The sequence below is a fragment of the Aspergillus novofumigatus genome, assembly GCF_002847465.1.
Source record: "Aspergillus novofumigatus IBT 16806 chromosome Unknown P174scaffold_10, whole genome shotgun sequence".
Taxonomy (NCBI): domain Eukaryota; kingdom Fungi; phylum Ascomycota; class Eurotiomycetes; order Eurotiales; family Aspergillaceae; genus Aspergillus; species Aspergillus novofumigatus.
Window position 1 is genome coordinate 478,119 of NW_020194283.1, and position 26,150 is coordinate 504,268.

The 26,150-nt window shown below is 50.2% G+C and overlaps 6 protein-coding genes across 6 annotated transcripts; 3 read left to right on the forward strand and 3 right to left on the reverse strand.

Moving 5' to 3' along the window:
* Nucleotides 1-485: 485 nt before the first annotated feature.
* P174DRAFT_454988 (polyketide synthetase) lies at nucleotides 486-12,364 on the reverse strand (the record flags this gene model as incomplete). Its single annotated transcript, XM_024829280.1, has 2 exons — nucleotides 486-7,752; nucleotides 7,792-12,364. 2 exons carry the CDS (start codon nucleotides 12,362-12,364, stop codon nucleotides 503-505), a joined length of 11,823 nt encoding a protein of 3,940 aa, XP_024677906.1. The 3' UTR covers nucleotides 486-502.
* A 1,734-nt stretch (nucleotides 12,365-14,098) lies between these two features.
* Nucleotides 14,099-15,436, reverse strand: P174DRAFT_396938 (putative tryptophan dimethylallyltransferase; the record flags this gene model as incomplete). Its single annotated transcript, XM_024823768.1, has 2 exons — nucleotides 14,099-14,228; nucleotides 14,280-15,436. 2 exons carry the CDS (start codon nucleotides 15,434-15,436, stop codon nucleotides 14,099-14,101), a joined length of 1,287 nt encoding a protein of 428 aa, XP_024677907.1.
* Nucleotides 15,437-16,259: 823 nt separating this feature from the next.
* Nucleotides 16,260-17,468, forward strand: P174DRAFT_435419 (S-adenosyl-L-methionine-dependent methyltransferase; the record flags this gene model as incomplete). Its single annotated transcript, XM_024825933.1, has 1 exon — nucleotides 16,260-17,468. The coding sequence occupies one exon, from the start codon at nucleotides 16,260-16,262 to the stop codon at nucleotides 17,466-17,468; it is 1,209 nt and encodes a 402-aa protein (XP_024677908.1).
* Nucleotides 17,469-18,197: 729 nt separating this feature from the next.
* On the forward strand, nucleotides 18,198-19,902 carry P174DRAFT_379238 (FAD-binding oxidoreductase; the record flags this gene model as incomplete). Its single annotated transcript, XM_024822895.1, has 5 exons — nucleotides 18,198-18,422; nucleotides 18,486-18,702; nucleotides 18,759-19,147; nucleotides 19,207-19,583; nucleotides 19,650-19,902. 5 exons carry the CDS (start codon nucleotides 18,198-18,200, stop codon nucleotides 19,900-19,902), a joined length of 1,461 nt encoding a protein of 486 aa, XP_024677909.1.
* An 822-nt stretch (nucleotides 19,903-20,724) lies between these two features.
* Nucleotides 20,725-22,700, reverse strand: P174DRAFT_470500 (MFS transporter; the record flags this gene model as incomplete). The annotated part of the gene is made up of 3 exons (XM_024830590.1): nucleotides 21,683-22,700; nucleotides 21,390-21,615; nucleotides 20,725-21,329 (listed from the first exon to the last, which is right to left on the reverse strand). The coding sequence occupies exons 1-3, from the start codon at nucleotides 22,382-22,384 to the stop codon at nucleotides 20,725-20,727; spliced, it is 1,533 nt and encodes a 510-aa protein (XP_024677910.1). The 5' UTR covers nucleotides 22,385-22,700.
* Nucleotides 22,701-24,141: 1,441 nt separating this feature from the next.
* P174DRAFT_396941 (uncharacterized protein) lies at nucleotides 24,142-25,057 on the forward strand (the record flags this gene model as incomplete). The annotated part of the gene is made up of 2 exons (XM_024823769.1): nucleotides 24,142-24,913; nucleotides 24,978-25,057. Exons 1-2 carry the CDS (start codon nucleotides 24,235-24,237, stop codon nucleotides 25,055-25,057), a joined length of 759 nt encoding a protein of 252 aa, XP_024677911.1. The 5' UTR covers nucleotides 24,142-24,234.
* Between the last annotated feature and the right edge of the window lie 1,093 nt (nucleotides 25,058-26,150).

The window sequence follows — 26,150 nt, forward strand, 5'->3', positions numbered from 1 at the left end:
CCTACAGTCAGGAACTGATGTAAAAATTGACAACACTATCACAAAGAGATGTTGCGTTCGAGATAACGCCGCCGCTGCACATCTACTGTATCTCATCACGTCCATAGGTATCAGGGCCAGCTAACTTCATAATTACTCACTAGGCAGATCACATGAAATTGGAGGTCATGCAATCTGGGTAGTAAGGCACTTTGATCGTTCACTGGACTGATACGGAAGAAAAAGAGGCCAGAGAGCATAGGGAAATCAAGAAAAGCTGTGGATATTCTGAAGGTGATGTACGCATGATCAGGGTACTCTCCCAAGTGATGTATAGATCTTTGGTCATCCGGTTCGCGTTTATGGTTTCAACCAGCATGCCAAAGTAGCTTGACCATGATTTATAACATCTAATGAATTCCCTCTTCGCCAGGAAAATTCTACGGCCAAGGACTGACCAGGTTTCATTCAAGTAGAATGCACATAACGAGTACACTATGCTATGACCCACTAGAATCATTCTTCACTCCCCTAAATACGGGAAGAGCATGATCTCTTCATTCTCTGCCACCGCTTCCAGGAACGACGGAATTAGCGGCTCGATCCCCAGCTCTATTGCCCTGACAGACCAATCACTCAGCGCAAGCTCCCCAAACGGCTGATTATGTACCTTCTCCATATATTCTTTAAAGCTCTTCACCGGGACCTTAACGTTACTCGAGTAATGAAAGAAGGTAACAGACCCGATAGGCGCAGACACATCGAGACTAGTCATGATCCGCGAGGCCATCTTTTCTGCAACAACTTCCACCTGCTGGAAATCCAGATACCCATCCATATTGTTCAGCTGCGGGGTCGCACCCAGACTACGCGAGTAGCGCAGGAGCGAGTTTAGCGCGTCATGTTGCGGTGCGTTCTCACCGATAACAGTGCAGGGGCGATGGATATACACAGGTATGGCCGAGCTGCCCTGGACCTGTTGCAGAAGTCGCTCAAGGAATACCTCACTCGCCCATTTTGTCGCTGTAAGACCCTCCGAGCCGTCTACCGGTGGGTATGACGCGGAGACCGAGATCGGCCCGAGGGACGTCCGCCCAGAAAGTAAGATGACGCGGCCCGATGAGACGTAGTGAAGCGGGATCCCGCTGCGCAGGGCGAAGGTGGCGAGAAAGTGTGTGGAGAAGAGATTTGGCGCGCGTAGGGAGCTGTACCTGTTCAAACAGTGGCCGTTGGAACCGGCATGGATTATGACGTGGATTCGAGTTTGTAAGTTGTCGATCTCGGCCGGAGACAGACCTAGATTTGGGTCCAGGAGACTGCCGTGGTACACAGGGACCCTGTCATCGTTGGGAAGAAGTGTCTCCTGTCCCTTCTCCACGGCTATACAGTGGACTCGGAGGACGGCAGGTATGTCCAGCAGTGCTTGTAGGAGTGTCGCTCCGAGAAAACCTGTCGATCCAGTCAGGAGGATCTCGTACCCGGCTTTGCGGGACAGTTGAGGCATATCCGCCGTCGTCGCATGAAGAACGCTATCAGGCACGGCCGTTTCCTGTAGCCAGTTGATGGCTGCCGAGGGATTCTCGGCCTTTCTGGTACCGATCAAAGACGCCATGCTGGCAAGCGTGCTGCCGGCATACAGCTCCCGCAGCGTTACGGCCACACCGATTGACGTTCTAATTGCAGCTTGCAGTTTGACCAACGACAGCGAGTTCCCGCCGAGCATGAAAAAGTCCGAATGGGGATACACGGATGGGCTGCCCGGCAGAATTGACTGCCACAGAAGTTTCACTTCCCCTTCGTCCAGGGTCAGCAGTCGCGGGACGGACGACGGACCGCCAGTGCTTGTACCGTCTCGTTTGTTGACCTGGCTACTGAAGATGGTAGAGATGCTGGTACTCGTACTTGCACATGGGAGGGGCAGGGCTTCAATTGCCTTTCTATCGATTTTCCCGTTTGGATTCCGCGGCATATAGTCTAGGCGCACCACGAAGGCCGGACACATGTACTGCGGCAAGGGGAGACTGCCTGCGAGATGCTGAAGCTCCTCGTCGGTGGCCATCCGCCCTGGAACAAGAGCGACATAGGCAACGAGTACAGCCTCGTCACCCTTCCCCTTGACACAGACAACTGCCGACGACAGCAGATCTGAGGCACTATTGACCAGAGTTGATGCGACATCCTCCAAGTCAATACGGAGCCCGCGAAGCTTAATCTCCGTGTCTCCATCCATGCGGCCGAGCAGAATCAACGATCCATTATCCAGCAGACGACCCCTGTCGCCTGTACGGTACATTCGAGTCCAGCCTCGTGAGATATCCTCCTGCAACGCGAAAGGATCGTCAACGAATTTCTTCAGCTGAGCTTGGTCCGGGTTCAAATAACCGAGAGCGACGCCAACGCCACCAATGCAGATTTCACCGGGCGATCCGATATCAACGGGGTTGCCCTCTTTATTTAATATGTAGATAGATGTGTTGGGGATTGTCCTGCCAACGCTATAAGTGTTCTCTAACTGGGACGCGGTCATAGTCTGGAACGTCGTGCACGCGGAAATTTCTGTCACACCGTACGAATCCTGGACGATTGGGCAGCGTGCGCCGAGCTGAGCAAACTCCTGTTTCAGGCGATCCGTGAAGGGCTCGCCGCCAAGGCACGCATGTCTCCAGAGGCCATAGTCCCGTAGATACTCCCCACCATGTTGCAGGATTACTAGATACTCAGACGGAGTGGCCAGCGTGAAGCTCACTTTCTCCTTGCGGATCAGTTTAGCGAGCTCCACAGGATCGCCACGGGATAATTGGGGCACGATAATCAGTTTGCCACCATTCATGATGGCGTTGAGGGTCTGTGCCAGGCCCATGTCGAATCCCAGCGAGCTCTGCTGCAGCACGGTGATTGTATTGTCGAGGGAGAGTTCGTCCGCCTTTGCGGCCAGGTAATTGATGAGCCCGGCTTGCTGTAAGATGACTCCCTTGGGACGGCCTGTTGAGCCGCTTGTGTATAGAAGGATTGATGGTTCTGCCCCAGTGCCCCGATGCTCTATGGGCGCATCCGTGGAGCGTGCCTCTTCCACTGCATCAACAACCACCATACCAGGCGTCGTACGCGCCAGTTCTTGTGCTTTCTCAAAGGTGAAAGGAGAACAGATGATGACACCGGCCTCTGAAGCTTCAATCATCGCCGCATGTCTTGCTGCAGGGATACTTAAATCCAGAGGAACGTAAATAGCTCCGATGTGAAGAATGGCAAGCAAACTCGCCACCGCCTGAAATGAAGGCTCGCACAAGACAGCTACATACGACTTGTCGCCCACTCCTCTGCTCCGCAAGACGTTGGCGATCCGGCTGGTGTGAGCGGCCAGCTGCGCGTAGCTGTACTGTCCGGCCTGATCTACGATGGCCAGGTTTTCCCCGAACATCTCGACCATCATTTGGAATCTACCGGGCAAGGTCACCGGCCAAGAATGCGAGAATCGCGGACCACGTCTGATTGATAGACAGTTATCATGGTTTTCCTGAGCCGGTGAATACAGCGAGGTTGTACACTCGTGAACGGGCAACGACGAATCAAAAGAAAATTGCTCAATGAGTTTCACATACAGAGAGAGGAGCGATTCTGCAGCATCCTGCGTGTACAGGTAATCCCGGCAGATGATCTCCAATATGCAGGTGCCGGATGCTCTGGGTGTGATATGGAAGGACACATCGTAGGGGGCATTGCCCATAACGCTACGGTCATACTCGAGCTCAAAATCCGCCACGGACATTCGAGTTATCTCATCGACGCGATAGTTGATTGCAACCTGGAAAAGCGGTGTGTGGGTAGCTGTTCGTGGGACGGTGAGGCTATCGAGGACAGCACTTGAGGGCACCGCGGAATACGATAATGCCGAGAGCACCTTTTGCGATGTCCGCTGGAAGACCTGCGCGAATCGATCATCGGCACCGACACACAGGCGGAGGGGCAAAATATTGACGAAATAGCCGACAGTTTCACGAAATTGGTCATTCGTACGGTTGGCGTCGCTCATGCCGATGCACATCTGCTCGATGTTCAGCAGTCGCGCGAAGAGGACCTGCATGGTGGCAAGATAGAAATGGAACGCCGTCCCGCGGAGCGTTTGGCTTGACTTTCGAATCCTATCCGCCAAATCCTTTCCAATCTCTCGTGATGTTGCATGTGCTGTGAAGTTATCCGTCGGCGACCTGGATTTAACTCGCGCCATGGGAAGCAGGGGCATCACATCTGGCAGTGGCAAAAGCTCCTGCTTCCAGTAGTCAAGCTCCCGGACGAAGGACCCTTCGCGGATGGCTCGATTCTGCAGCACAGCATATTCGATATACTGGCTGGGATCCGACCGAGGGGTGGCTGATTCATAGAAACTACTGACATCTCGCAGGAAGACAGCCCAGCTAACCCCGTCCATGATGATATGATGGTAACTGAAGATCACCGTATGCTGATCCGGGGAGACAGAGACTACTGTAGCCCGAAATGTCTCTCCGTGCTCCAGGTCCCACTTCCGAGAGGCAGCACTGGAAAACTCTTGTGATACAAGCGCCGGATCAGATGTCGTGACGTGTTCGAAGAATGGCAGGGGCTGCTCTAATACCGCTTGCAACAAGTCTCCGCTCGCGGGATCGGCAAAGAAGGCGGTTCGCATTGACTCGTGGCGCGCCACAGCCTGGGTCAAGGCTCTTTCGAACCGTGCAGGCTGAAATGTACCTCGAACCCGATAGGAAAGGACGACGTTGTTCTGCGTCGCATCCTCCATGTAGAGCCCTGAAAGCCACATTTCTAATTGAGAGGGAGACACGTGCTCCACGCGTTGGAACTGCCTAGCCACTGGCACAGCCGGTTTCGATCCAGCCGATAGCTCAACACTGGGAGTTATCGGAGGAGAAGCCGAAAGTGTGGCTATGGACGCCATTGCTGGATCAGAACTGCTACTGTTGTCGCCGAGGCCCAGTGTTGACTCCGTGGTCGATGTTGACATGTTTTCCGTTTCCTCGCGAAGGCGTTCTCTCGAGTTCTTCTCCCAGAATATCGAGACAGCGTCTTTGCAAAGCTCAGCCACGGTACCATGCAAGGCACTTATTGCGGGAAGGTCAATTTCAATCTCAGCCAGAAACCAACTGCGGATCTCGAGCCCGAGGACTGAGTCACACCCGAGGTCGAGAAGTGGGATATCTATGTCCAGCTTGCTGGCGTGTAGCCGAAGCATCGATTCCACCTTGGTCGAAAAGCGCTGCAGGAGTATTTCGAAAGCCTCGTCTTGTGATGAAACATCTTGGATTTGTTGGCGGAGGCTGAGAGATGACGGAATATCCTGTTGTTGCCGTTGAGGCTGTGGCGGCGCTCCATCATGGACAATGAAATGAGAGAGGAGAGGCTCAAGATTTGGTCCTGGATGCTTCTCGTTATTGACGAACCGCTTGAACGGTTTCAGTCCGACAATGATCTCAGGATCCTCAGAACAGCCTGGATCGCTGGCAAGGATCGCTTCGGCAAATGCGTGTTGTATATCCGTCTGGGTGAGTGGAGCGTAGCCACTTTCAGCCATGAGGGCAATTTCTTCCCTTTTGCGCCTTGAAGCAGGTCCAATATCGATTGCCATCCCGATGTATAGCATTGAGGCGGCTAGTCCCCTTATCCTACGCTGGTGCACGAGCCCAGACATGAAGGAGCTCGCTGCTCGGGCATTCGGCCGTGTAGGTTCTCCTACAACTGTGTCCAATGTGGAAAGAAGAATGAAAAACCGCAGCGTGGGCTTTGAGAAAACTGCGTCAAGATTTGATGCCCCTTTAATATTAGCGTTGAGCATCTCCTCTGTATCGTCGTTGGCCATGTTATTCATTATCTCGCTAGACAATCCCATGGCTCCATAGCAGACTCCAGAGATAGTTGGCAGGACACGGCTGATTTCCGCACAGGCTGATGTGACGGACCGACGATGCAGCACGTCCATTTCGACAAGCTCCACGGAGGCTCCTAGGGCCGACATCTCCTCTAGCCATGCCGAATTGGGTCGAGGGCGGCTTCTACCGGCGAGGACAATTACTCGGGCACCGTGCTGCGCCATCCACTGGGTAATGGAAAGTCCGAGTGGTGATACCATTTCGACCATCAAGTAGGTTTCGTGCGGCGAGAATAAAATGCTGCAATCAAGAGGCGGACACCGAATTATTATCTTCTCTGATTGTGTCCACTCCACAACAGTAGGGTATGCACATATGGAAGAGCGTGATTCACTGAGCTCGCCTATTGAGATAACCCTTGGTGAACCCCCCGGTTCTTGAAATCTATGCTTAGCGTCTGTATAAGCCTCCAAGATCAGCTCCCGTGGGTTAAAGGATGCCAGGTGACGTTCGAAAACATCAAGCTTCAGTTTGATTCTCCGGTATTTGTCGCTCAATGTAGCCCCTAGTCGACCCTCGGAAGCAGAGAAAAGATCACAGAAAGAGGACACATCGCTCGGCAGGGCCTTTTCAAGATCGCAACGCGTCATCCGAGGGTGAAGTTGTATCCCTGCTCCTCCTGCGTGGGTAGAGCGCGATGTTGTAAAATAGAATCGTCGTCCCTGCCAATAAGCACTAGTTTGAATCGCTGCAGCTAGATCTATGTGCGGTTCATGGAACAAAACAGTCCCATTAGATGGTGTGCTAATTGCTAGCGTACGAGCAACGATGTAGCTAGCTATTCTGCGCAATAAGTCTGGCGTCACTTCCTCATCAATCAAGGCCGCATCGTCCGGCTTCACCTGAATAAGCGAACAGCCTTGGCCCGAGATGCCCATCAAGTTTGGCTGGTCATCATGCCTGTCACTAAGCCACAGGAGGTACTGTTGTCCACCTGAGAAGAGGATGGAAATGGAATATCGTATGTTTACAGATAGGATTCCTTCCGCTGGAGAGTAAGTGGGGGCTTGATTTAGCATCAAAGTATCGGATCCTCCGGAGGAAGCCACTTTCAACTCCACTAGAGCCTCGTCAAGGTAGACCTCTCTGGTAATTCGTCGGCGTCCCGCGTTATATCGTTGATTCCGTTGATGATCGAAGACCAGTCGAGGAATGCGTAATATCTTTCCGTCATAATGTACTTGTGACTCATGAGTCCATAGTATGTTCTCCTTCGTGAATTTGCCATTTTGAGACCAGGATAGGCGCAGAAAGGCATCAACCACCACCTTTGGATTCAGTAAGCTGACATCCGCGACATCAAGTAATTGGACATTGGCTCTGGTGTATTCGGAAAACAGTATGCCTCCCGTTCCAGGCATATTATTCTGTCCGGATAGGCGTCCAGCTGTGAGCCACAATACATCACGGGACTTCTGAAATAGTTCCTGTATGCTTGGTGACTTGATGAGAATGTCTGACTCCGACAGCATGGGCCTGTCGAGTTCTATCGCCACAATGACTGAGATTGCTTCCTGGAGATGCACAGCATCCAGACAAGTGAGGCTTTCAACGACTTGAGCAGTGATGCTTGACGCGGCCAACGCTCTTTCGATCTGTTGTACGAGGCGAGACACGGATAAGGTATTGCCCCCGATGATCAAGACCGGTTTGGAAATGGGCACCAATTTCATTAACATCGCTGGCTCCCGAAGCATCATCACCGTGTCATCAGACGCTTGTGAGACAAGCACAGATAAGCAACTTTTCGTTGCATCTGGCAAATGATGGATAACGCCATCTACGCCCGAGAGTCCGGCGGAACGTAAACATTTGTCCCATTCCTCAAGAGAAAGACCGGGTCCGGTCAGGAAACCTATGAGACGCATCAGGAGCCTTGAAATATTGCTTTTACCTGTCGCCGCCAGAAGGACAAGATAGCCACCTGGCTTTAACAATGTACGGATATTGTGCAGTACTTCGGAAAGATCATTCGTCGCATGAAGCCCATGAGCGGCGATGACGAGGTCGTACTTTCCGGTCTCACAGTCTTGATTGGCCAGGTTCTTTTCGACATCCACAACTCTGAACGCCATATTCTCCGAAAAATCTCTCATTTTGTAAGCTGCTTGTTCGACTAGTTCTTTGGACTTGTCAGTAAAGCAGTATGAGGCGTATGCGCCACCGATGACATTCAATACCCCGAGAGTGGTGGATGCCTTGCTCGCTGACCCGATCTCGAATATGTTCATATGTGGATGTTTATGGTGGATACGTTTGATAATTTTGCAGAGGGTTTTATGCATGGGAGCAAAGATGGCTCCCTCGTGATATGCACGGCCAAGTATCTCGTGCTCTGTAAGTAACTTGACCTGATCTGCCTCACGACGTAGAATTGCTGGCAACGACTTACTAACTGCATGCAGCGCGTCAAGCTCAGGCTGCCTGGGGAAGCGGTGGTACAAATCCAAGATGGTGTCCTTGGTATCATCGAGCCAGCCGGGATTGGCGCTAGGATGCTGGTGGCTTTCGACAGCGTCGACCACTCGTAGGATCTCATCATAGAGAAGCCTCTGGTGGGAATCGAATCCGGATGCTTCGGATATGTCAATCTCATCCAGAGTTCTCTGGCAATAAAACAGGGCTGTTCTCTCCAAAACAGCCATTAGCTCAGTAATTTCCTCACCCAAGCATGCGTCCAGTGGTACAGGACAGAAGAATGCATCAGGTTCCCAAACGACATGAGAAAAAGGTCTGCGGTCGTTTGCAGGACTTGGTTTTTCAATGGTGTTGAGCGTCAGACCCTCGATTTGAAACAGGGAGTGTCCGTCGGCATTGTAAAAAGAAACGTTGCCCTCGATGTGACTCGCACAGGACGCGGTCACAGTCGCATGAAGGTAAAATCTGGCGTCTTTTGGGACACTTTGAGGCGACAGATGCGGGTTTAGGGCGACTCGACGGACCCCGACGGGTAGATAGCCAGTCCGCAATATATCACTCAACGGCGAAGCGAACGCGGCTAGGAGAACCTGCGAGGCAATCTCAAACGTTGCCGCATGCCATATATACTCTGCCAATGGAGCTTCATCAGACCAGCAAGCAGACGCCGTGGCGTAATCCTGTGTTCGTCTTAACGCATCGATTTCACGGAATGGTCCATTGTAGTTGAGGCCCAGCCGCTGGAACACTCCGTACATGGTCTCGACTTCTACAGGGACGAGGTCTCGGCGGTTGGGTGGTTTTCCTGGCAGCTCGTTTACGGAGGGGGGCCCGAAGTGAAGAATCACTCTCGAGGTACATAAACGGTCCAGTGATGCGCCATCTACGGGACATCCATAACAGGCGAAATCGGCCTCAACACATTGCTTTCGAATCCTCTGGTGGTTCTCGTGCACGACTCTCAACGAAGTTATACATTCAAAACCAGGTCCATCTTCCTCGAGCGTTACTGACTGTTTGATGCTCAAGTCCTCAATCTCGACGAGCGCCACTGATTGTCCCCCAGCTGCAGAAAGGGCTGCCTCGAACGCGAGCAAAAGATAGCACGACGACGAAAATTGGACCTGGCCCTTGTATTTGAGCCCTTGTAGCCAAGGAAGTTCTTGTAAATGCAGGATATTCCTCCAACGCATCTCCAGGTCAGAATCATCTGGTGCTCGGCGGCCCAAGAGTGGGTGTGGTCGCATTCCTTGTTGAAGATACCGCCGCGAAACGCGAGATTCCCTGCCGTATTCCATGCCATAATCCCATGCGTATCCCGGTAGATCCTTTAGCAATCTTGGGGTCCTGGAACCGAAAGCGCGATGGTATCCCCCAAGGTTGACTGCGCCAGGACCCAGATGCTGCCACAAGCAACCCATGGCCGACGATGCAGCGTTTACGTCAGGAACACCCCGCTTCAAGATAGACAAATACGGGATGTCACTGCCAATCGCCAACTTTATTGTTTCTAAGACCGGGCCTTTGAGTGCAGGGTGCGGTCCTACCTCGATGCCAATATCGAAAGACACCCGATTGACCGCCTGCTGGATTGCCTGCGAAAAGAGTACGGGTTGTAGCATGTTCTCTACCCAGTACCGCCCAGCAAGGGAGGGTATAGTGTCATCATCCAGACAGACTGCGGCGCCCGTGACACTCGAGACCCACATACAGTCCGTCTCTGGTTGACGGAGCTGGATTTTGCAGGCCTCCAGAGACGCAAGATACGCCTCCGCAGAGGGCCTCATGTGGTGCGAATGATACGCGACATCCACCTTCAAAATCCTGGCGAACGTCCCTTTTTGCTCAAAGGCTCGTTTGGCTTCATAGATTGCATCCAGATCACCTGATAAGGTCACACTAGTCGGAGCATTGCTGGCGGCCACGACCAGCCGCTGGGAAAACGAAGGCTGGGCGCAGAATGCCCTCGCATCGTCATAAGAGATGCTAACCGCTATCATCCCCCCGCTCTGCTGCGATGACGTTGCCGGTTTTGCATGCATTCCACGGTAATAAGCGATCTTCATTGCGTCGTCTAGGGATAGGATTCCTGCCGCATACGCCGCCGCAATTTCCCCTGAAGAATGGCCTACCACGATGTCCAGATGCACGCCTGCGGCATTGAGTAAATCATGGACTGCAATTTCAATAGCAGTGGTCAGAGGTTGACTCAACGCGGCGTCTGACAGTTTCGAAGATCTTTTGTCAGCTCGAAGTTCATCAACCAAAGACCAGGAAGGCCTATCGGGGAGGCCAGCCAGGGCCTGTTCGCAGCGATGGATTGATTCATAGAATGTCTGGCATGATTGAATGAGGTCTACTCCCATGCTTGCCCATTGCGCACCCTGCCCTGTAAACACACCCAAGATCCTTCCTGCCTCGTTTGTGCTTCTGCACGTGCGTATACCGAAGTCGATGTCTGGGCTTGCTTCCACTGCTTGGACTGTTCCATCCATGCAACCTAAGAGTTCCTCCCGGGTAGAGCCTGTGAAGGAGATTTTGAGGGGTAGCGCACTTCTCTTGGTGCTAAGCGTCCATGCGAGGTCATTGATGTCCAATGATGGGTTGGTTTTGATGAATGAGGCCGCGTTCTTGACGTTCAGTAGCAGTGATTTTTGTGTGATGGCCGAGAAGACCAGGGGTCCAACCACAACGTCCCCAGAGGGTCCTGGCACATGATTTGGTGGCGTGGGAGATGGAAAACTCTCGATGACGGCGTGAGCGTTTGTTCCTCCAAAGCCGAATGAATTGATGCTGGCACGCAATGAATCTCCGCTTGCCACAGATGGCCACGGACCAGCTTGGGTGGGAACTTCCAAATGATCGTAGAAGGGGAGAATGTTTGGGTTGAGTTTGGCAAAGTGCATATTCGGAGCGATGGTCCGATGCTTGATAGACAAGACTGCCTTGAGAAGCCCCGCGAGACCGGCACAACCTTCAAGATGCCCGACAGTCGTTTTTATCGATCCCACATAGAGCTTCTCCTCAGTTGGGAACGAGGTGCCTTCCGGGAAAAATGTGCGTTGAATAGCCTCAGCTTCCACGGGGTCGCCGGCCGGTGTCCCCGTCCCATGACATTCAAAATACTGGCAGCGATCCCGGACGGGGTCTAGGTCGCAATCCTCATATACCCGCTTGATCAAGGCAGCCTGTGCCTCCGGGTTCGGCATCGTGATTCCTGCGGAGCGGCCATCGCAGTTGACTCCCGTGCCCCTGATAATGCATTCGATATCATCGCCATCAGCCAGAGCCCGACTCAGAGGCTTCAGAATGACCGACGCGCATCCCTCCCCACGCGCATAGCCGTCTGCATCCGCATCCCACATTCGACAGCGGGACGTGGGAGACAGCATGTGGAGTTTAGACTCACTGACGTAGGTGCCAGCATCCAATAGGAGGTTGACACCCGCCACAATCGCGACAGTTGCTTCGCCAATACGTAAGCTCTGGACCGCCTGGTGGAGTGCAACCAGTGAACTTGAGCATGCGGTGTTGATCGTCATTGATGGACCCTTCAGATCAAAGAAATATGAGATTCTGTTGGAGAGGATACTTGGAGCTGTTCCCGTGGCATGCCATCTGCCGATTGTGTCGAGGTCGCGCGTCTGGATATCATGGTAATCAGAGGTCATCACGCCGACGAAGACGGCTGTGGGGGAGCCACGCAGTTGGTCCAGCGTGTACCCCGCCGCCTCCATGGCTTCATAGGTCGTCTCAAGTAGGATTCGCTGCTGAGGGTCCATCCCGTCCGCTTCGGCCGGACTGATGTTGAAGAAGGAGGCATCGAAGTGGCGGATGTTTCCTTCCAGGAGGTAAGATTGATTAGGGACATCTGTGCAGCCATGATGGTCACCGTTGGGATGGTAAAAGTTGGTGATATTTAATTGATCGGGCTTGCATTTGCTCAGGACGTCGCGAGGATCCTGGAGAAGCTCCCAGAGCCTTGAAGGGGAGATGGCGCCGCCCGGAAGACGGCAGGCAGTGCCTACAATAGCAATGGGTTCTTTCATGGCGTTTTTCCTAGCACCTGAGTGGATATGAGCATCACATGAAGTCATCGCCGTCTATGGATATAGGGTCTTAATATGATTGTACAGCAATCAAAAGTCTTCCTTTTCGAGGAGTCAGACTCAATGGCATACGATTTGAACGCTTGCCTGAAAACCCGTCTTCATGGATCACTATATACCTTACGCTGTGCTTATGACCAGGTCATCAGAGCCTTTTTGCGGGCATGGGCCTATTTGTCAAGCTAGTACCCTCTCTCCAAATGAGATTGGATTCGCTGGAAGCATACTTTTGGGCCCTCAGTACTACCCTGAAACCCCCTTACGTCTGCTACGTGTTTGAATGCATGTCTTGTATGATCCCTTCCATTGCCGACGACTGTGCTGACAACCTCAAATAAACCACATTCCTCAGACTCGGGTAAGTAGTGGTGCCAAGTTGTAAGCGAATACACTAAATCACTGGTAAAACCGTAAGTCGATCCTTGAAATACACTGTAGCGTAACTCCCTTCAGGCAGATGAGCTCTACATATGCTCCTCACCGCACTGTAAAGCGCCTCATACTCAGATAATCTGATAGCGGAAATATTAAGCTTGTTTTTTTTGGTTACATCGTGTGTCTTATGCTTATCTTTGGATATGACAGCAAAGAAAAACGAAAAACCTCTTCTGAATTTGGATCCGGAACTATGGCTCTGTAGGACCTGATTTCTAACCTCAGCAGCGCGTCCCTTGTGTCTGATTCCATTCCCCCTTGCATATTGCAGTGAAAAAAATGAGGTGAACTCAGTTGTGGTGGCAACCGTGGCATAGTGAGGGCGTGAGCAGCGAGCAGCTAGGTTTGCGAGATCCAGATGCATTGCAAGTAACGTGCCTAAGACCTAATGTTGGGGTAGCTATTTGAAAATCCGGTCCATGACGCCGCATATCAGGGCGAAAACACGCCTTAGATCCCTTCCATTGCACTCGAAACAATCCAAGCAATTGTAACTGAAGAATGCAGTACAATGGATTCGCAGATTCTCCCTTTCCGAGTCCTCAGCAAGAGCTTCCGTTTCAACAGCGCGGACGAGGCGAAATTGTGCCACAGCACTGCTCCGATGTTCGCTGCACTCCCTAGCTGGCGCCAAATATGACCTCAATGCGCGGTACCGCTTCCTTGTGTTGCACCGCGAGTTTGTCATCCCACGCTCGGCCACTATCCTGCCAAGGGTACAGGCACCGACAAGACCAAACGCTGGCAGAACACCTTGACCCGCTTTTGTCTCCCCTTCGAGTTAAGCTTCAATTACTCCAAGTTCCTCGTGCGGTTCGCTTTTGAGCCCCTGGGCCTGCTGACCGGCACCACAGCCGATCCATTCAACACAAAAGCCATGCGCCCAGTGTTGGGCCAGCTCGCGGCCGTCAGTAAGGCGTCAAATGTTCTTAAATTCCCAATTGCTTAGGTACATCCAGAAGAGGCGACCGTATTCGCCCCAACGTAAAGCAATTGGCTATTTTAAATCGACAGCCGCTCAGATAGTAATGAAATCACTTACTAATACTCCCCTGCTAAGATGGCTGTCGACCGATGCCGTGGCAGAGTGAGCAGTCCACAGAGTCGGGCCATCTGGGCCGGGTTACTGATGTTGGACTTTGACAAACTCGGCTATTGTGTTAACTAGTAACATCCTGTAATTGTATACATATCTTTCTAAACATTTTACCCTAGCTCGGGAAGAAATCCATATACGCCTCAGTTTCCTGGATGCTTCTCGAAGGCCCCATAACTGTACTTGTAAACGCTTATGTAAGGCTCTCCCGCTTTGAGAGAGAATGATACCCAGGCTTGAAGATGTTTAGTGGCTTCTAGATTCTCATCAGGGCTTAGGTACCCGTTAGATAGGTTTCCAATGTTTCTGTTACCCCAGACTTACTAGTATTCCTGCAAATCCAGCATATACGATTCCGCCAGGTTTGTCCAGCCCACACGTTGAAAAAATGCTTCTAAAGCATTTGCAACGGATTTGTCGTTCAATCCAAACACTGGGAAGTATATCTGGGGCACAGGGAGAGGATTACCCGGAGAAAGCGAGAAGTTGACGATAAAGGGGAGACGTTCTTCGGGTGAGGTACCAAGCTCATGGAAACCAGAAGGGCCGTCACAATGGCCTTCTGAGATTCGGAGCAAGTCCCATAGCTCCCTGAGCAGTTCAAGTCCAGCTGCTGTCTGGGGTTCCTTACGTCTTCCACCCAACGTCCAGTCACTGACCAGGGATTCGTAGTCAAGCTCAGTCTCGTAGCAGTATATCTTGATTCGTGCCTCCGGTGGCCGAAGGAGATCACATGAGCAGAAATGGGCTATAGGTGCATTGCCTGCGCCTGAGCCTCTTGAAGCCAGGAACTCCTGCAACGCCGATAATGGACCTTCGAGCTCACCATCATAGTCAACTCTGCGGACCGTGTCAAAAATCAATTTTTCCTTGGATTTTCCGGTGACCACCGACTTGATTCTGGGGTAAAAATATGCTTTGAGTAGAATGTCCCCATTCGGATCCATGTCCGCGGCGATAATGCTTTGCGTTCTGAATGGGACAGTGGTGTTGCGAGCCAATTCCGCTTCATCGTCTGAGATGGTCAATTCTTCGGCAAATCGATTATACCATTCCATGTTAAGGCCAGGGAGGATGGTGCCGAACCCTTGCAAAACTTTGCCAATTGCCTTGGTATTGAACGGATCATTATCGGCGCCTGCGTGCTCTCCGATAGGCTCAAAAGCAAAGCGAACAAGAGATTTCGAATAGTTGTAGCTCAGCTCGAAAGGAAGTCCAAAGCGAGTGAGCATGCTTTTCCACCTCAATGGCTTTCCTGGCTGGGGATAGGGACCCAGAGCAGGGATAACGAACTCGCGATGGAGACACAGAAACCTGTACTGCCGGTGCACATCGTAATTTGCTTTAATCAACATTTTTGCGAACATTGGAGCCGTATTAGCCCACCATTTTGCTTCGTCTTCGCTAGCAAAATTGAATGTTCGGCTGAGCATCTGGAGCGGCGATGAACTCGGGCTTGCGAGAGGCTTCTCGTGCGTCATATTGGGAAGATTAGAACTTGACAGGATCTGCCAAGATGTATCGGCTTGCAGGATTAAGGATTCTGGATGCTTCCTAGCTCCGGTATCTCATATTGATATTCTAAATAAATGGCAATGTGCGATTATTTGATGGTCATATAGTCTTGGCTTATTCTGTCTCTGTAATATATGCTGCCACGGAGAATGCAGCGGATCCCCTTGCTTTCCTGTTATCCCTTGTTTGTACTTTACATTCAGCTAGAGATATGCCTGCCTACAACAGATTTCATGCACAGGAGATGAGTAGCGGTGAGAGATCCTTGCTCTAAATAGGTACCTTGTGGTCTATGATTGCTCTTCCTTCAGTTCTAGGATCCTTTCCGCTACCTACAAGCGAGTGGTAGTCATCAAGCTTGTATTACTGGCGAGTGGTCATCGATTTATTATGGTTTGAATCAATCAAGGGCAGTTTCATGCGCAAGTATTACACCCAGAATATCTATTTAATAGGTCTATGGGGCTCACAAGAATGAAGATGAGCATTCCTTACAATCGAATAGGAAAAGAATGACGGTGCTTCCTAGAACGTAGCAGTCACAATGGAACAGCTAATTGTTTGCAGTGATTATGTGGAGACCACAAGACCCAGCTGCCATAATGTACTCCTAGGTAGTATAAGAATCTAGACGGCTACTGATTGAATCTGGACAAATTCAAGCCTTTAAGGGCCCCATCACCGGTTTACTCACCAGATCTCTCCTCAAGTTGCAACACAAACAGTTATCCTATACCCTCTCACATTTGTTGCCTGTGCTTCTCTTAGACCATTCATCCAAGTTGGAAGATGGGAGCTACACACGACGTGGCCTCCACGGAGAATGGCCATGGTAGGCCAAAGCCCCCTGACAATGAATCCATGGCCCCTTTCATGAAGATGTGCACTACAATGGCCGAGATGAATGTGATCAAGCTCCTCGTCGAGTATGAAGTTTTCGATGCGATTCCCGATACAGGAGATATTTCGGTTGATGGACTATCCAAGAAATGCAATTTGGACCCTCGTCTCCTAGAACGCTTTACGAACTTCCTGGTCGTGATCGACGTCCTGTCGTCGCCCATGTCCGGACGTGTGGCGCATACAAAGAGTTCGGTGCAATACAAGTCCAACAGCTTAACCTTACCCTACTTTATTCATTTCTTTGACACTTTCCTCATCCCGGCGATCCACTGGCCACAGTTCTTCAGATCCAACGGATTCACTGAACCAACGCAGGCTAATCGGGTGCCAATTGGACTCGCCTTTGGACACCCGGAGAAGACAAGCTATGAAGTTCTCGAAACGATGACGCACAAGTCCGACATGCTGAATCGAGCCATGGCCAAGGCTACGGAAGGACTGCCAATCACTGGCATGTACGATTTCTCATGGGTTGGATCAGCCATCCAGAGCAAGAACTTACAGCACAGAACTGTTATTGTGGATGTAGGAGGTGGAAAGGGACAGGCTCTTAAGGCAATTCTCAAAGAAAATCCGCAGGTTCCACCGTCACAGTGTGTGCTCATGGATAGAGAGCAAGTGATAGTTGAGGCGAAGCAAGAGGATGATGTGTTATTGCGGCCGGTGAAGAAGGTGGTTGGGAACTTTCTCTGCGAGCAACCTATTCGAGGTAATTTCGACCCTATAACTCCAAAACTATTTTTGTTGACATTGACTTACATACGTTTAGGCGCGCTAATTTATTACATTCGCCGGGTTCTTAATGACTGGCCCGACGATGTTTGCGTCGAGATCCTCCGCACCATCGTGTCCGCCTGCGCTCCGGACTCGAGGATCTTGATATCAGAGCAGCTTTTATTTCACCCGCTTTCCGAACTCACTGCGCTGTTGGACATCGCTCTGATTAATATTGGTGGGAAGAGACGCAGTGTGGGCATGTTCCAGGCCCTTGCTATAAGAGCAGGGCTGAGAGTTACCGGGGTCTTTAAAGATAAAATATCCGATACAGCGGTTATTGAGATGATGCCTGCACAAGGGATCACAACGTCTTCTTAGTATAGTAATAATTTTGTATGAATCTATGGTTTGTCGAGCGTGAAATGTATATCCAGTACATAGGTGTATACCTTCTTAGAATAGCCTTGTTAATAATTGGTCGATCATACCAGACCTTGTTTGCACCTAGACCTTGACAAAGCCCACGCTCCGGAGTACAGGCTTCTGTCTTGGATGTGAGGTCTAGTCACGGCGACTGATTGTAATGGTCTAGTTCCTCGGTCAGCTCTTAAGACAGATAGACAAGACATAGCTACCTAGGATCTGCATCAAGCTGGAAGAGAAGAGTCAAAATCGCGCAAAATCGCGCACGAAGGCGATCAGGATCAGGCAGTACTGGTTGTTTTAGGTACGGACTGAGACGCATACTGTAAGTAGTTGAAGGCTGTAATTAACGAAGTCAACATGCCTCTAACTAAAGGAAGAGAACTGAAAGGTAAGGGCTTGCTGGACCACATAGTTAGTGCATAGACGTGGTTAGCAATACTACAACAGGATTGTAGGTGTGTTAACTAATTAGACAGGTCCGGTCCACTGTGTGATAGTCTGCATTCCATACTCGCAATTTCGAGATGTCTGTGTGTGTGTACCCATCCCAGGAATGCTGGAGGCATTTGCGTGCCAACAAGAGGCGCAGTTAAGGGATGATGAGTATTTAAATACGGCCATGAATGCACGTCTGACCAGTTTTCTCCGTGGAAATCTCTGCTTAGCACCATGTTTTTCAGTATGTTCCTCCTAGTAGTGTTCCTGTTGTTTGCCAGCGCAACGAGCAGTTTGGAGACTAGCGATATCGCAGCCATCTTTGGCCCCGTCTTGTCTCCAGAAGCACAAATCTATTTCCCAGCCGACCCGGACTACAACAAACAGGTGAAGCAGCGATGGTCAACATTTGCGAGTCCTTCTTACATAGCCACCATCAAACCGGCAACGGAGCAGGATGTTCAAAACACTGTAGGTTTCATAGAAGGGAAACTATTTCCGCCTCTGTTGTTGCTGTTCTAAGTTGGGCTACAGGTGAAAGCTGCGTCCCAGAACGGAATTTCTTTTCTGGCTACAGGAGGGGGCCATAACACAAAAGTCGAATTTCTCAAGGTCAGAAATGTAGTGAATATTGATATGAGTGGGCTCAATTCAACAGAACTGGACACGGAGAACAACCTTCTTACAGTTGGAAGTGGGACAATGAACTTTCAACTCTATGCAGAGCTTTACAAGGCCGGAAAGGAACTTCGTGCGTCAGGTTTCTGATCCAGAATCTAAGAAGCGCTCGACTAATAAAACAGTTAGCGATTGCGAACCCCCCCTGTATCAACGTCGTTGGTTCGACGATCGGGGCTGGCCTAGGGCAGCTCGAAGGCATACATGGCCTACTGATTGATTCGCTCCTGTCGGTTCGTCTAGTGACGGCCTCGGGTGAATTGATAACAGTGTCCAACGACGAACATCCTGACCTCTTCTGGGCCATCCGTGGAGCTGGTGCTAATTTTGGCATCGTCACCTCTGCGACTTATCAAGTATACAACGCCACCAACGGGGGTCAGGTCTTGAATGTTGACTATGAATTCCCTGCTGCCGCTAACCGCTCGTTATTCGAGTTCCTACGGTCATTAGACAATGAAAGGCTTGAATCCTTTGTTTATGTGATTACACTGTCTTACAACCAAACAATCAAAGAGGTAGGCTTCGTTGTGTCTCCCAATTTCCGATAGCGTACAACGTAGCTAAATGCTGGCAGCCTTCCATCATTGTGACTACCGAATACCAAGGGCCTCAAGAAGATGTTCAACCTTACATTGATAGACTGGTGGCGCTGAACCCAACTAAATGGAGTAATCAAACGATCCCATGGGATATAATGGTGACCGTCAACGGATTTGGGGAGGGCACTGCGGTTTGCATCGAGGGAGACCACGCCAGTACCTATCACCTTGGCCTCGCTACGACGGATGTGAGCACATTTGAGTCCGCCTTCGAGAAATATGTTTCGTTCTCTGCGAAAAATCCTTGGTACCGCGGGAGACTGGTGATCGAGCGATATGCCACTGAAGTGGCGATGGCAGTGCCAACAAGTCAATGGGGAGTTTTCCCATGGCGCGATATAAAAACGCAGTTGTATGTGAAATGCATTTTGTTTTATGTTCTCCTAGTATGTAATTTGACGCTGACTGGCACGAACAGGATTTTTCTGAATTATTTTGACGATGCAAGCCATGATGATGAGGTGCATGCCTTCATTCAGCCAATCAGAGAGAATTTCCAGAAAACGAGTGGCTTTAAAGAGCAGCATACCTACGTGAACTTCGCTTACGGTGATGAAGGTCCAGAGGTCTGGTACGGAGCCCATAATCTTCCACGGCTTGTCGAGTTGAAGCAAAAGTGGGATCCGACCAACCAGTTCGGCCCTGGAGCCCCAGTGCCACTATCCCTGTAGATTTTGCCAACTATATGTTTCTATCTGTCAGGGTACCAGACACGTTGGGATGATATTTTGAGTAAGCTGCGTTGTTATAAATAACGATCAGTAATTCTCTTTTTTTTTTTTTCCTTTTTTTCTTCTTGTTTCTGAGGTGAATATGAAATGTTGTTCTGTGGAAGAACTCTTTGGAGAGCTGCTGGAAGGAGTTGAGATCGATTATTATCTGAAGATCGGGCTGGTCTGAAAATTCTTTATAGACATGCAGGGTGTAAGTAAGTAGCATGCTATTCCCCAGTACCAGCTGGACCATCCCGATCGCCTAACGTCTTCCACCTCGACTGCCGGGATAAGCTGTAAATCCGCCACCTGTGTTACAGAGAGGTTCGGACGGTGGATGCCCATTTTGCAGTCCAGGGTTGCATAACCGAACCGCTAGAATTAAATCAAGCCCTCACCGAACTCGCAGCGGTGAGGGTTCGGTGCCTAGCCTAGGGAATCGCTTTGGTTTCGGTTAGGGGGGAGTGGAATTGATTCAGGGTCGGTAAGAGTCGTTGGTTACGGACGGTCTTTGCGGTTTTAACGATATAGTTTAACCAACCCCTTACTATTTTGCTTAGTAAAGAAGTAGTAAGAAGCACACAAGTTTAGTATATCATTTGGTACTACTCCGTAAATCACAATCAATGCTAGAATAATATCCATGCTCCATACTTTCTCGACCATGTAATAATTTTGCTGGCGTATTCTGAACTAGAGATAGGACAGTGCAACGCAGAAAAGACAGAGGGTGCGGAAGGATACATCAAGACATCGCGAATGCTGAAGAGGGAAACCGAATCAAAGGGAGACTCTAAACCGTGGGCTCGTTCGAATGGCTCTGCCATAAAAGTAGAAAACTGCAGGCAAAGGAAGCAATCCCAGACCAATGAACCCCAGTAGGGAATTTCCCCATCCCAGACCCAACGAAGAATACATGGGCGGTCCTGCCAGAGGCAAAAAGGCGCCAACCAGGCACCGGAAGACCGTGATCGCTGCTACAGCTGAGGCTGCATACTCACTGTATGCATCAATCAGGTACCCCTGAATGGCGAGTATAGTCGCTGTGATCCCGCAGCCTATCCAGCCAATACCGACAACCGGCATCATCCAATGCAGACGCTTGTCGGCAGACCATCCATACCAGAAGAATCCAATGGGGAGCAGCAGGCTTCCGGGAACCAGTAGGGGAAGGCGAAACTCAGGCTCAGACGTTCCATTGTTTTTTGCGGTAAGGCGGACTAGAATCCTATCGGAAAGAGCACCAAATGCGACCATACCAATGAGAGCACCCACGCCAACTCCAATGTAGACAAGGCCAGAAGAGCCCTCGCTGAAGTGATACGTTTCCCGGTATACGGCGGGGATCGTAGTAAAAAGCAAGTAGAGATATCCAAACACGACGCCTATTGCACCCCGCAGTTAACGACTGAGAAATATACAATACAATGGCAAGGGATGCTCACCCATGTAGATGGCGAAAAGTGCGACGATCGGCGAAAGAGCAAGCAGTTTCAGCGGCCGGACGATCGATTGAACCATGTTTTGCTTGGGATCGATCCGACGGGCTGATGTAGAGCGCATAATCAGATCACCGGTTTCCTTGCGCTGTTGCTTAATGCGTCGCTGCAGCAATACTGGCTCAAAGGTCTCGGACTGGAGGATGGTAGCGAAGAGTAGAGCAACGCCAGACTAGACCGTTAGTAGAGCTCATCACGAATGCAAATCGACATGACTACCATTTGACTTATGAACTTACCACAATCACAAGCAGCCAGAACACCCATCGCCATCCGGCGGCCTCAGATAGATAGCCACCTGCGATCGGGCCGATAACGGGACCCATTAACGGGCCTATACCATAGAGTGCCATTGCTACTCCTCTTTCCTTCTCGACAAACAGGTCCGCAACAGACCCTGCCCCCAGAGTGAGCGGACTGCTCCCTGAAATCCCTGCAAAAAGACGGAAGGCCAAGAGAGCCCCCAGGTTCGGAGCTAGCGCACAAGCGACATTCCAGAGGATGAAGATGGCCGTGGAGACCTGGTACACATACAGCCGGCCGTAGATTTCAGAAAGAGGAGCGAGAACCAACGGTCCGACGGCAAATCCTAACAGATAGATAGAGACCACAAACGAACCCAGCACTTTGTTGGTTGAGTGAAAGGTTCCCATTATCATATGCACGGCTGGCGCCACGATGGACGACGTAAGGGGAGTAAGGAAGGTGAGAAAGGCGATACTGAAGATATTCCGCCATTTCTTCGACTTGGACCAGTTGACGGGGCGAGCGGGATCATAAGGGCCGTCCCAGTCGATTATGGATGGTTCTTCCATGTCCATACTGGAGAGGTGCTGTGTTTGGGCGGTTTTTCTTGCTGGTAGGAGATGAGCCATGTTCAGAGGTACGAGTCCATTCGAGGTGGGTGTGTTTGAGTGATGCCGGCGTCGATTTTGGCTCATTTCCCATACAGGTTCGATGGAGGGAGGAACAAATCTCAGGTATGATACAGTCACTGATTCCTTTCCTCCACTTATCCTTCTCTGTTGAACGGCCTTCTGCTTCTTATTTATTAATTCCGCCCTTACTTGCCCCCTACATTCCTCCTCGGAAATTGAACATCCGCGGGAGCCAATGGCTTACCGGATAAGACAGGGTTGGGAGTAGGGAGTGCAACTTCTTAAGGCGGGTTTTTATGTGTGCTTAGTAGATGTCGGTCTTGTTTGAATGAGTGAAAGAAGTTGAGCAATGAGTGATTAGTGAATGAGCACGGGTTGGTGCCTGTCGCCAAGTGGGTAGGTGCAATGTCAGATTCAGGGCTACATCAGCTGTATATACAGAGGATGACAGGGACAAAAGGGGGAAAATAAAATTTTTATGATTTTACGAGTATGACGATACTCTCGATCAAAAGTTATTATGTGCAGTCTGGTACCATACAATATCTATGTGGATATTTCCTCTTGGCTAGGAACAGTCTATAACACCAGGGCTAATTAAGCGCCGTCCAAATTATACCCGCAATACATGCATAAGCGGTCGATACTGGGATCGATTTCAATCTCCCGAGATGTGGAAAAATTGGGATGTGATGACCTCAGACAGACTGGCAGCATAATCCAGAGCATCGTGACTCTAGAGGGCAGGGGATAGCTCTCTAAGGTTAATATCTTAGCCCTAGTAAAATTTAAGGGAATTAGGGTGGACTTTATAGTCCTATAGCTTTCTTATAATACCCTTAAGAGACTGCAGTCCTATGTGATTTCTTCTTTGAAGACTTGAAGGGAACATATAATAAAAGTTAGCTGAATCAGCCATGATCTACCACATTCTTCCCGCAGGATGCCCAGACCTGCAGATACCTTAATTATTGCGAGGAGGGTAGACATACATAGATTATCCGACCCATGCTCTCGCTCAAGATTGCAGGATGTCTTACACTGCAAAGTTATACGCTAATCATGCCAGGTGACGGGGGTCAGAAGGGGCTCCATGCGGGAAGAGCGGCTCGGAAAGCTGGAAGAACCATAATTTATCCATAGTACAATATAGACGGATTCAGATTGCTATGTTAGTATGTGAAATGGGATCACAGAATGCGCGGTGCGAATAGTGAGACACTTTCGCTCCCTATTAGAGAACTGATGATAGTAGACTGCCATCTATTTGGAATTGCTCCCTAATAATAATCCGAGTCTCTGGGCCTGGCGGCTGGGGACGTCCGGACCAAGGATTGGGGTGTCCAGAACCTTGATTTGCATCTACTTGGCGTTGCCCCCCCAGGCTGCTTGGCGAGCGCCCGGGCCCCAGAGCTCACAGCCACACCCGCTGAACACCAGCTCCACTCAAAGCTGAGATTAGGTACTTCCGGCTAAGCCTAATCTACTGAGTACTCATGTCTCGCAGTCTCACTGTTTCACTGTCCCAGAGAATCCTCATACGAGGCTAGAGAGAGAGTCAAGGGAAAAGGAAAGGAAAGGGAAAGGAAGAAGGAAGAAGGAAAAAATTGCCTCATACAATTACGCCCATACCCATAGACTGTTAAGGCAGGTGAGCCTGCCATTATCCATAAATGTGATGATAACGGAACAGGTACCGGCGGGTCTCTCCGCTGATGTAACTAAAGTTATCAGGGCAACCAGGTGGGGTCTCGGGGGCCCTATTCCCGACCACGGGCGGTCTACCCCCGTCTACTCTGAGTCTAAGGCAACTTGAGACCACAAACCATACCTACCACTTACTACTCTGTACATCTATTGCTGAACATACATTGCACATTCACCGTCGGATAATCGCATACTGGATTGCAACAATGGAGTCGGACTCTGAATCATACCAAAAGCCAGGCGGAAAACTCCTTGAGCCCGCCGACCTCTTTTTATCAGGTCAATCTGTCCTCGCTGAGGCTGCAACTCCAACCCCGCTTTACCACTTGAACAGTGACATTACCTCAATCTCAAACAAAAACTCGTCCGTGACTCTTGAAGGAGTCGAACACGGTGTATCTGAGCTCGGGAGTGAGATCGAGAGCGTCACTGCTGGCACGCCGCAAAAGCGACATCTTTTCTACCTCGCACACCCCGTGAATGCGCAATACCGGACCGACATACCTGCCATGTATTACATCACTTCTGCGGTGCCCGAGATGGTAGGCAATATTCGACTCGAGACTTCCGAGGCGCGGCTTCAAAGGACATCCTTCAAAGCGATGTTAAGCCCGAAGAAAACCGCCTCGGATAAGCCCTTGTTCGACGAGGGCACACCACAAGTCCTATTGTTTGATATCCGCCCAGATTGGAAGGTCGGTCGCAATTACTATAAGTGGAGCGATTCCAATGGCAGACAGGTCGCTATTGAAGAGAAAGAGAATGACAGATATAAATTATCAATTACGAGGAGTATGCCGCGGGAGATGAAGGATGCACTGGTTGCTACATGGCTGTTACGGCTGTGGCACGATACGGCTGAGAGTAAACGTGCTAAAAGGCAGTGTGGGTTATATCGGATCTTTGTGGCAGTTAAGGGCCTTGTCTTTTGGCTAACTTCTCTTTCCAGTCCTTGAAAGCATGACATCACCAGAAGCGTATCAAGAAAGCATGAAGCCGTATATCCCGAGGCAGTGCATAATCATGTGAGATTAGTTAGGTGGTAACTGTGTCTGCGATTACATGTTCAGCTCCATAGAGAAGATTGGAACTACTACTGCTGCTCATCGGTCCACGGCGGGGACGTCAGCTTGTGTAGTCTTGCTACTATGTTATGGATTCAATGTATGGTTACACCAGTATTCATGCACTGGGTTGTGATTTATTAATTCTTCCCGTACTACTTGCTTCATTTCTCTTATTATCGTAATTATCATAATATACTTGCAAGATAGCCACTATTGAATGGGCGCACGGCTAGTCACACAGCCATGGTCATCATTCAACAACTGCCTCACCCGCCATGGCCAAGTAGGCTCTTAGCATATCAGATACAGACAGTGGAGCTTTTCTGCTTGATAATAAGAGGCCCATTTTCCCATCTTGACCTTTACGCAGATCCTACTGCGATTTGAGGCAATGCATTGCTTGGCTTCTATTAAGGCTGCGTGAACCCACAGCCACAACGTCCAGAGTGGCATAAATACGTCAAGGCCAAGGGCCAGACGAGTGTTGTTGCGAGGATGCGGATAAAAGTGTCTTAGACGATCTTCCACTGGTAAATCGCCTTTCCGGAGGAATTTTTCAAGGCTTTCTATTTGACGAATCATTAGTGCCATCAAAGGCTTCCGTGTGCATGTGGCCTCAGGAACAGCGATCTACATGTCGTCCTGACGTTTGACAAGACCAATCAATGACCTGACTCGATACTTGTGTCCTTGGCCCACTGAACACATGAATATCGCGCAGCCGGGGAGTGGCGCAGTAACTACAAACTACGTCATGGAAAGCGAGTAGATACTATGTCTCATAATGCCTATGAGGCAGAGTCAATAAAACTGTCCAGCGTCCTGGATTTCCATACATCACATTAGTCACATCATGGCCGAACACCAGGAAAGGGAGGGAGCCGCATTATTGGAAAGGGGAATTTGGGAGATAATCCATCCCACATATTATCAGGCCCCATCTAGTGTACCGAGAGACACGGCGGGAGGACTTCCAGAAACGATATATAATGACACTCATTTCATGTACCTAGTTAGCCCTTCGCGATCAATATTATATATACATTATTACTTGG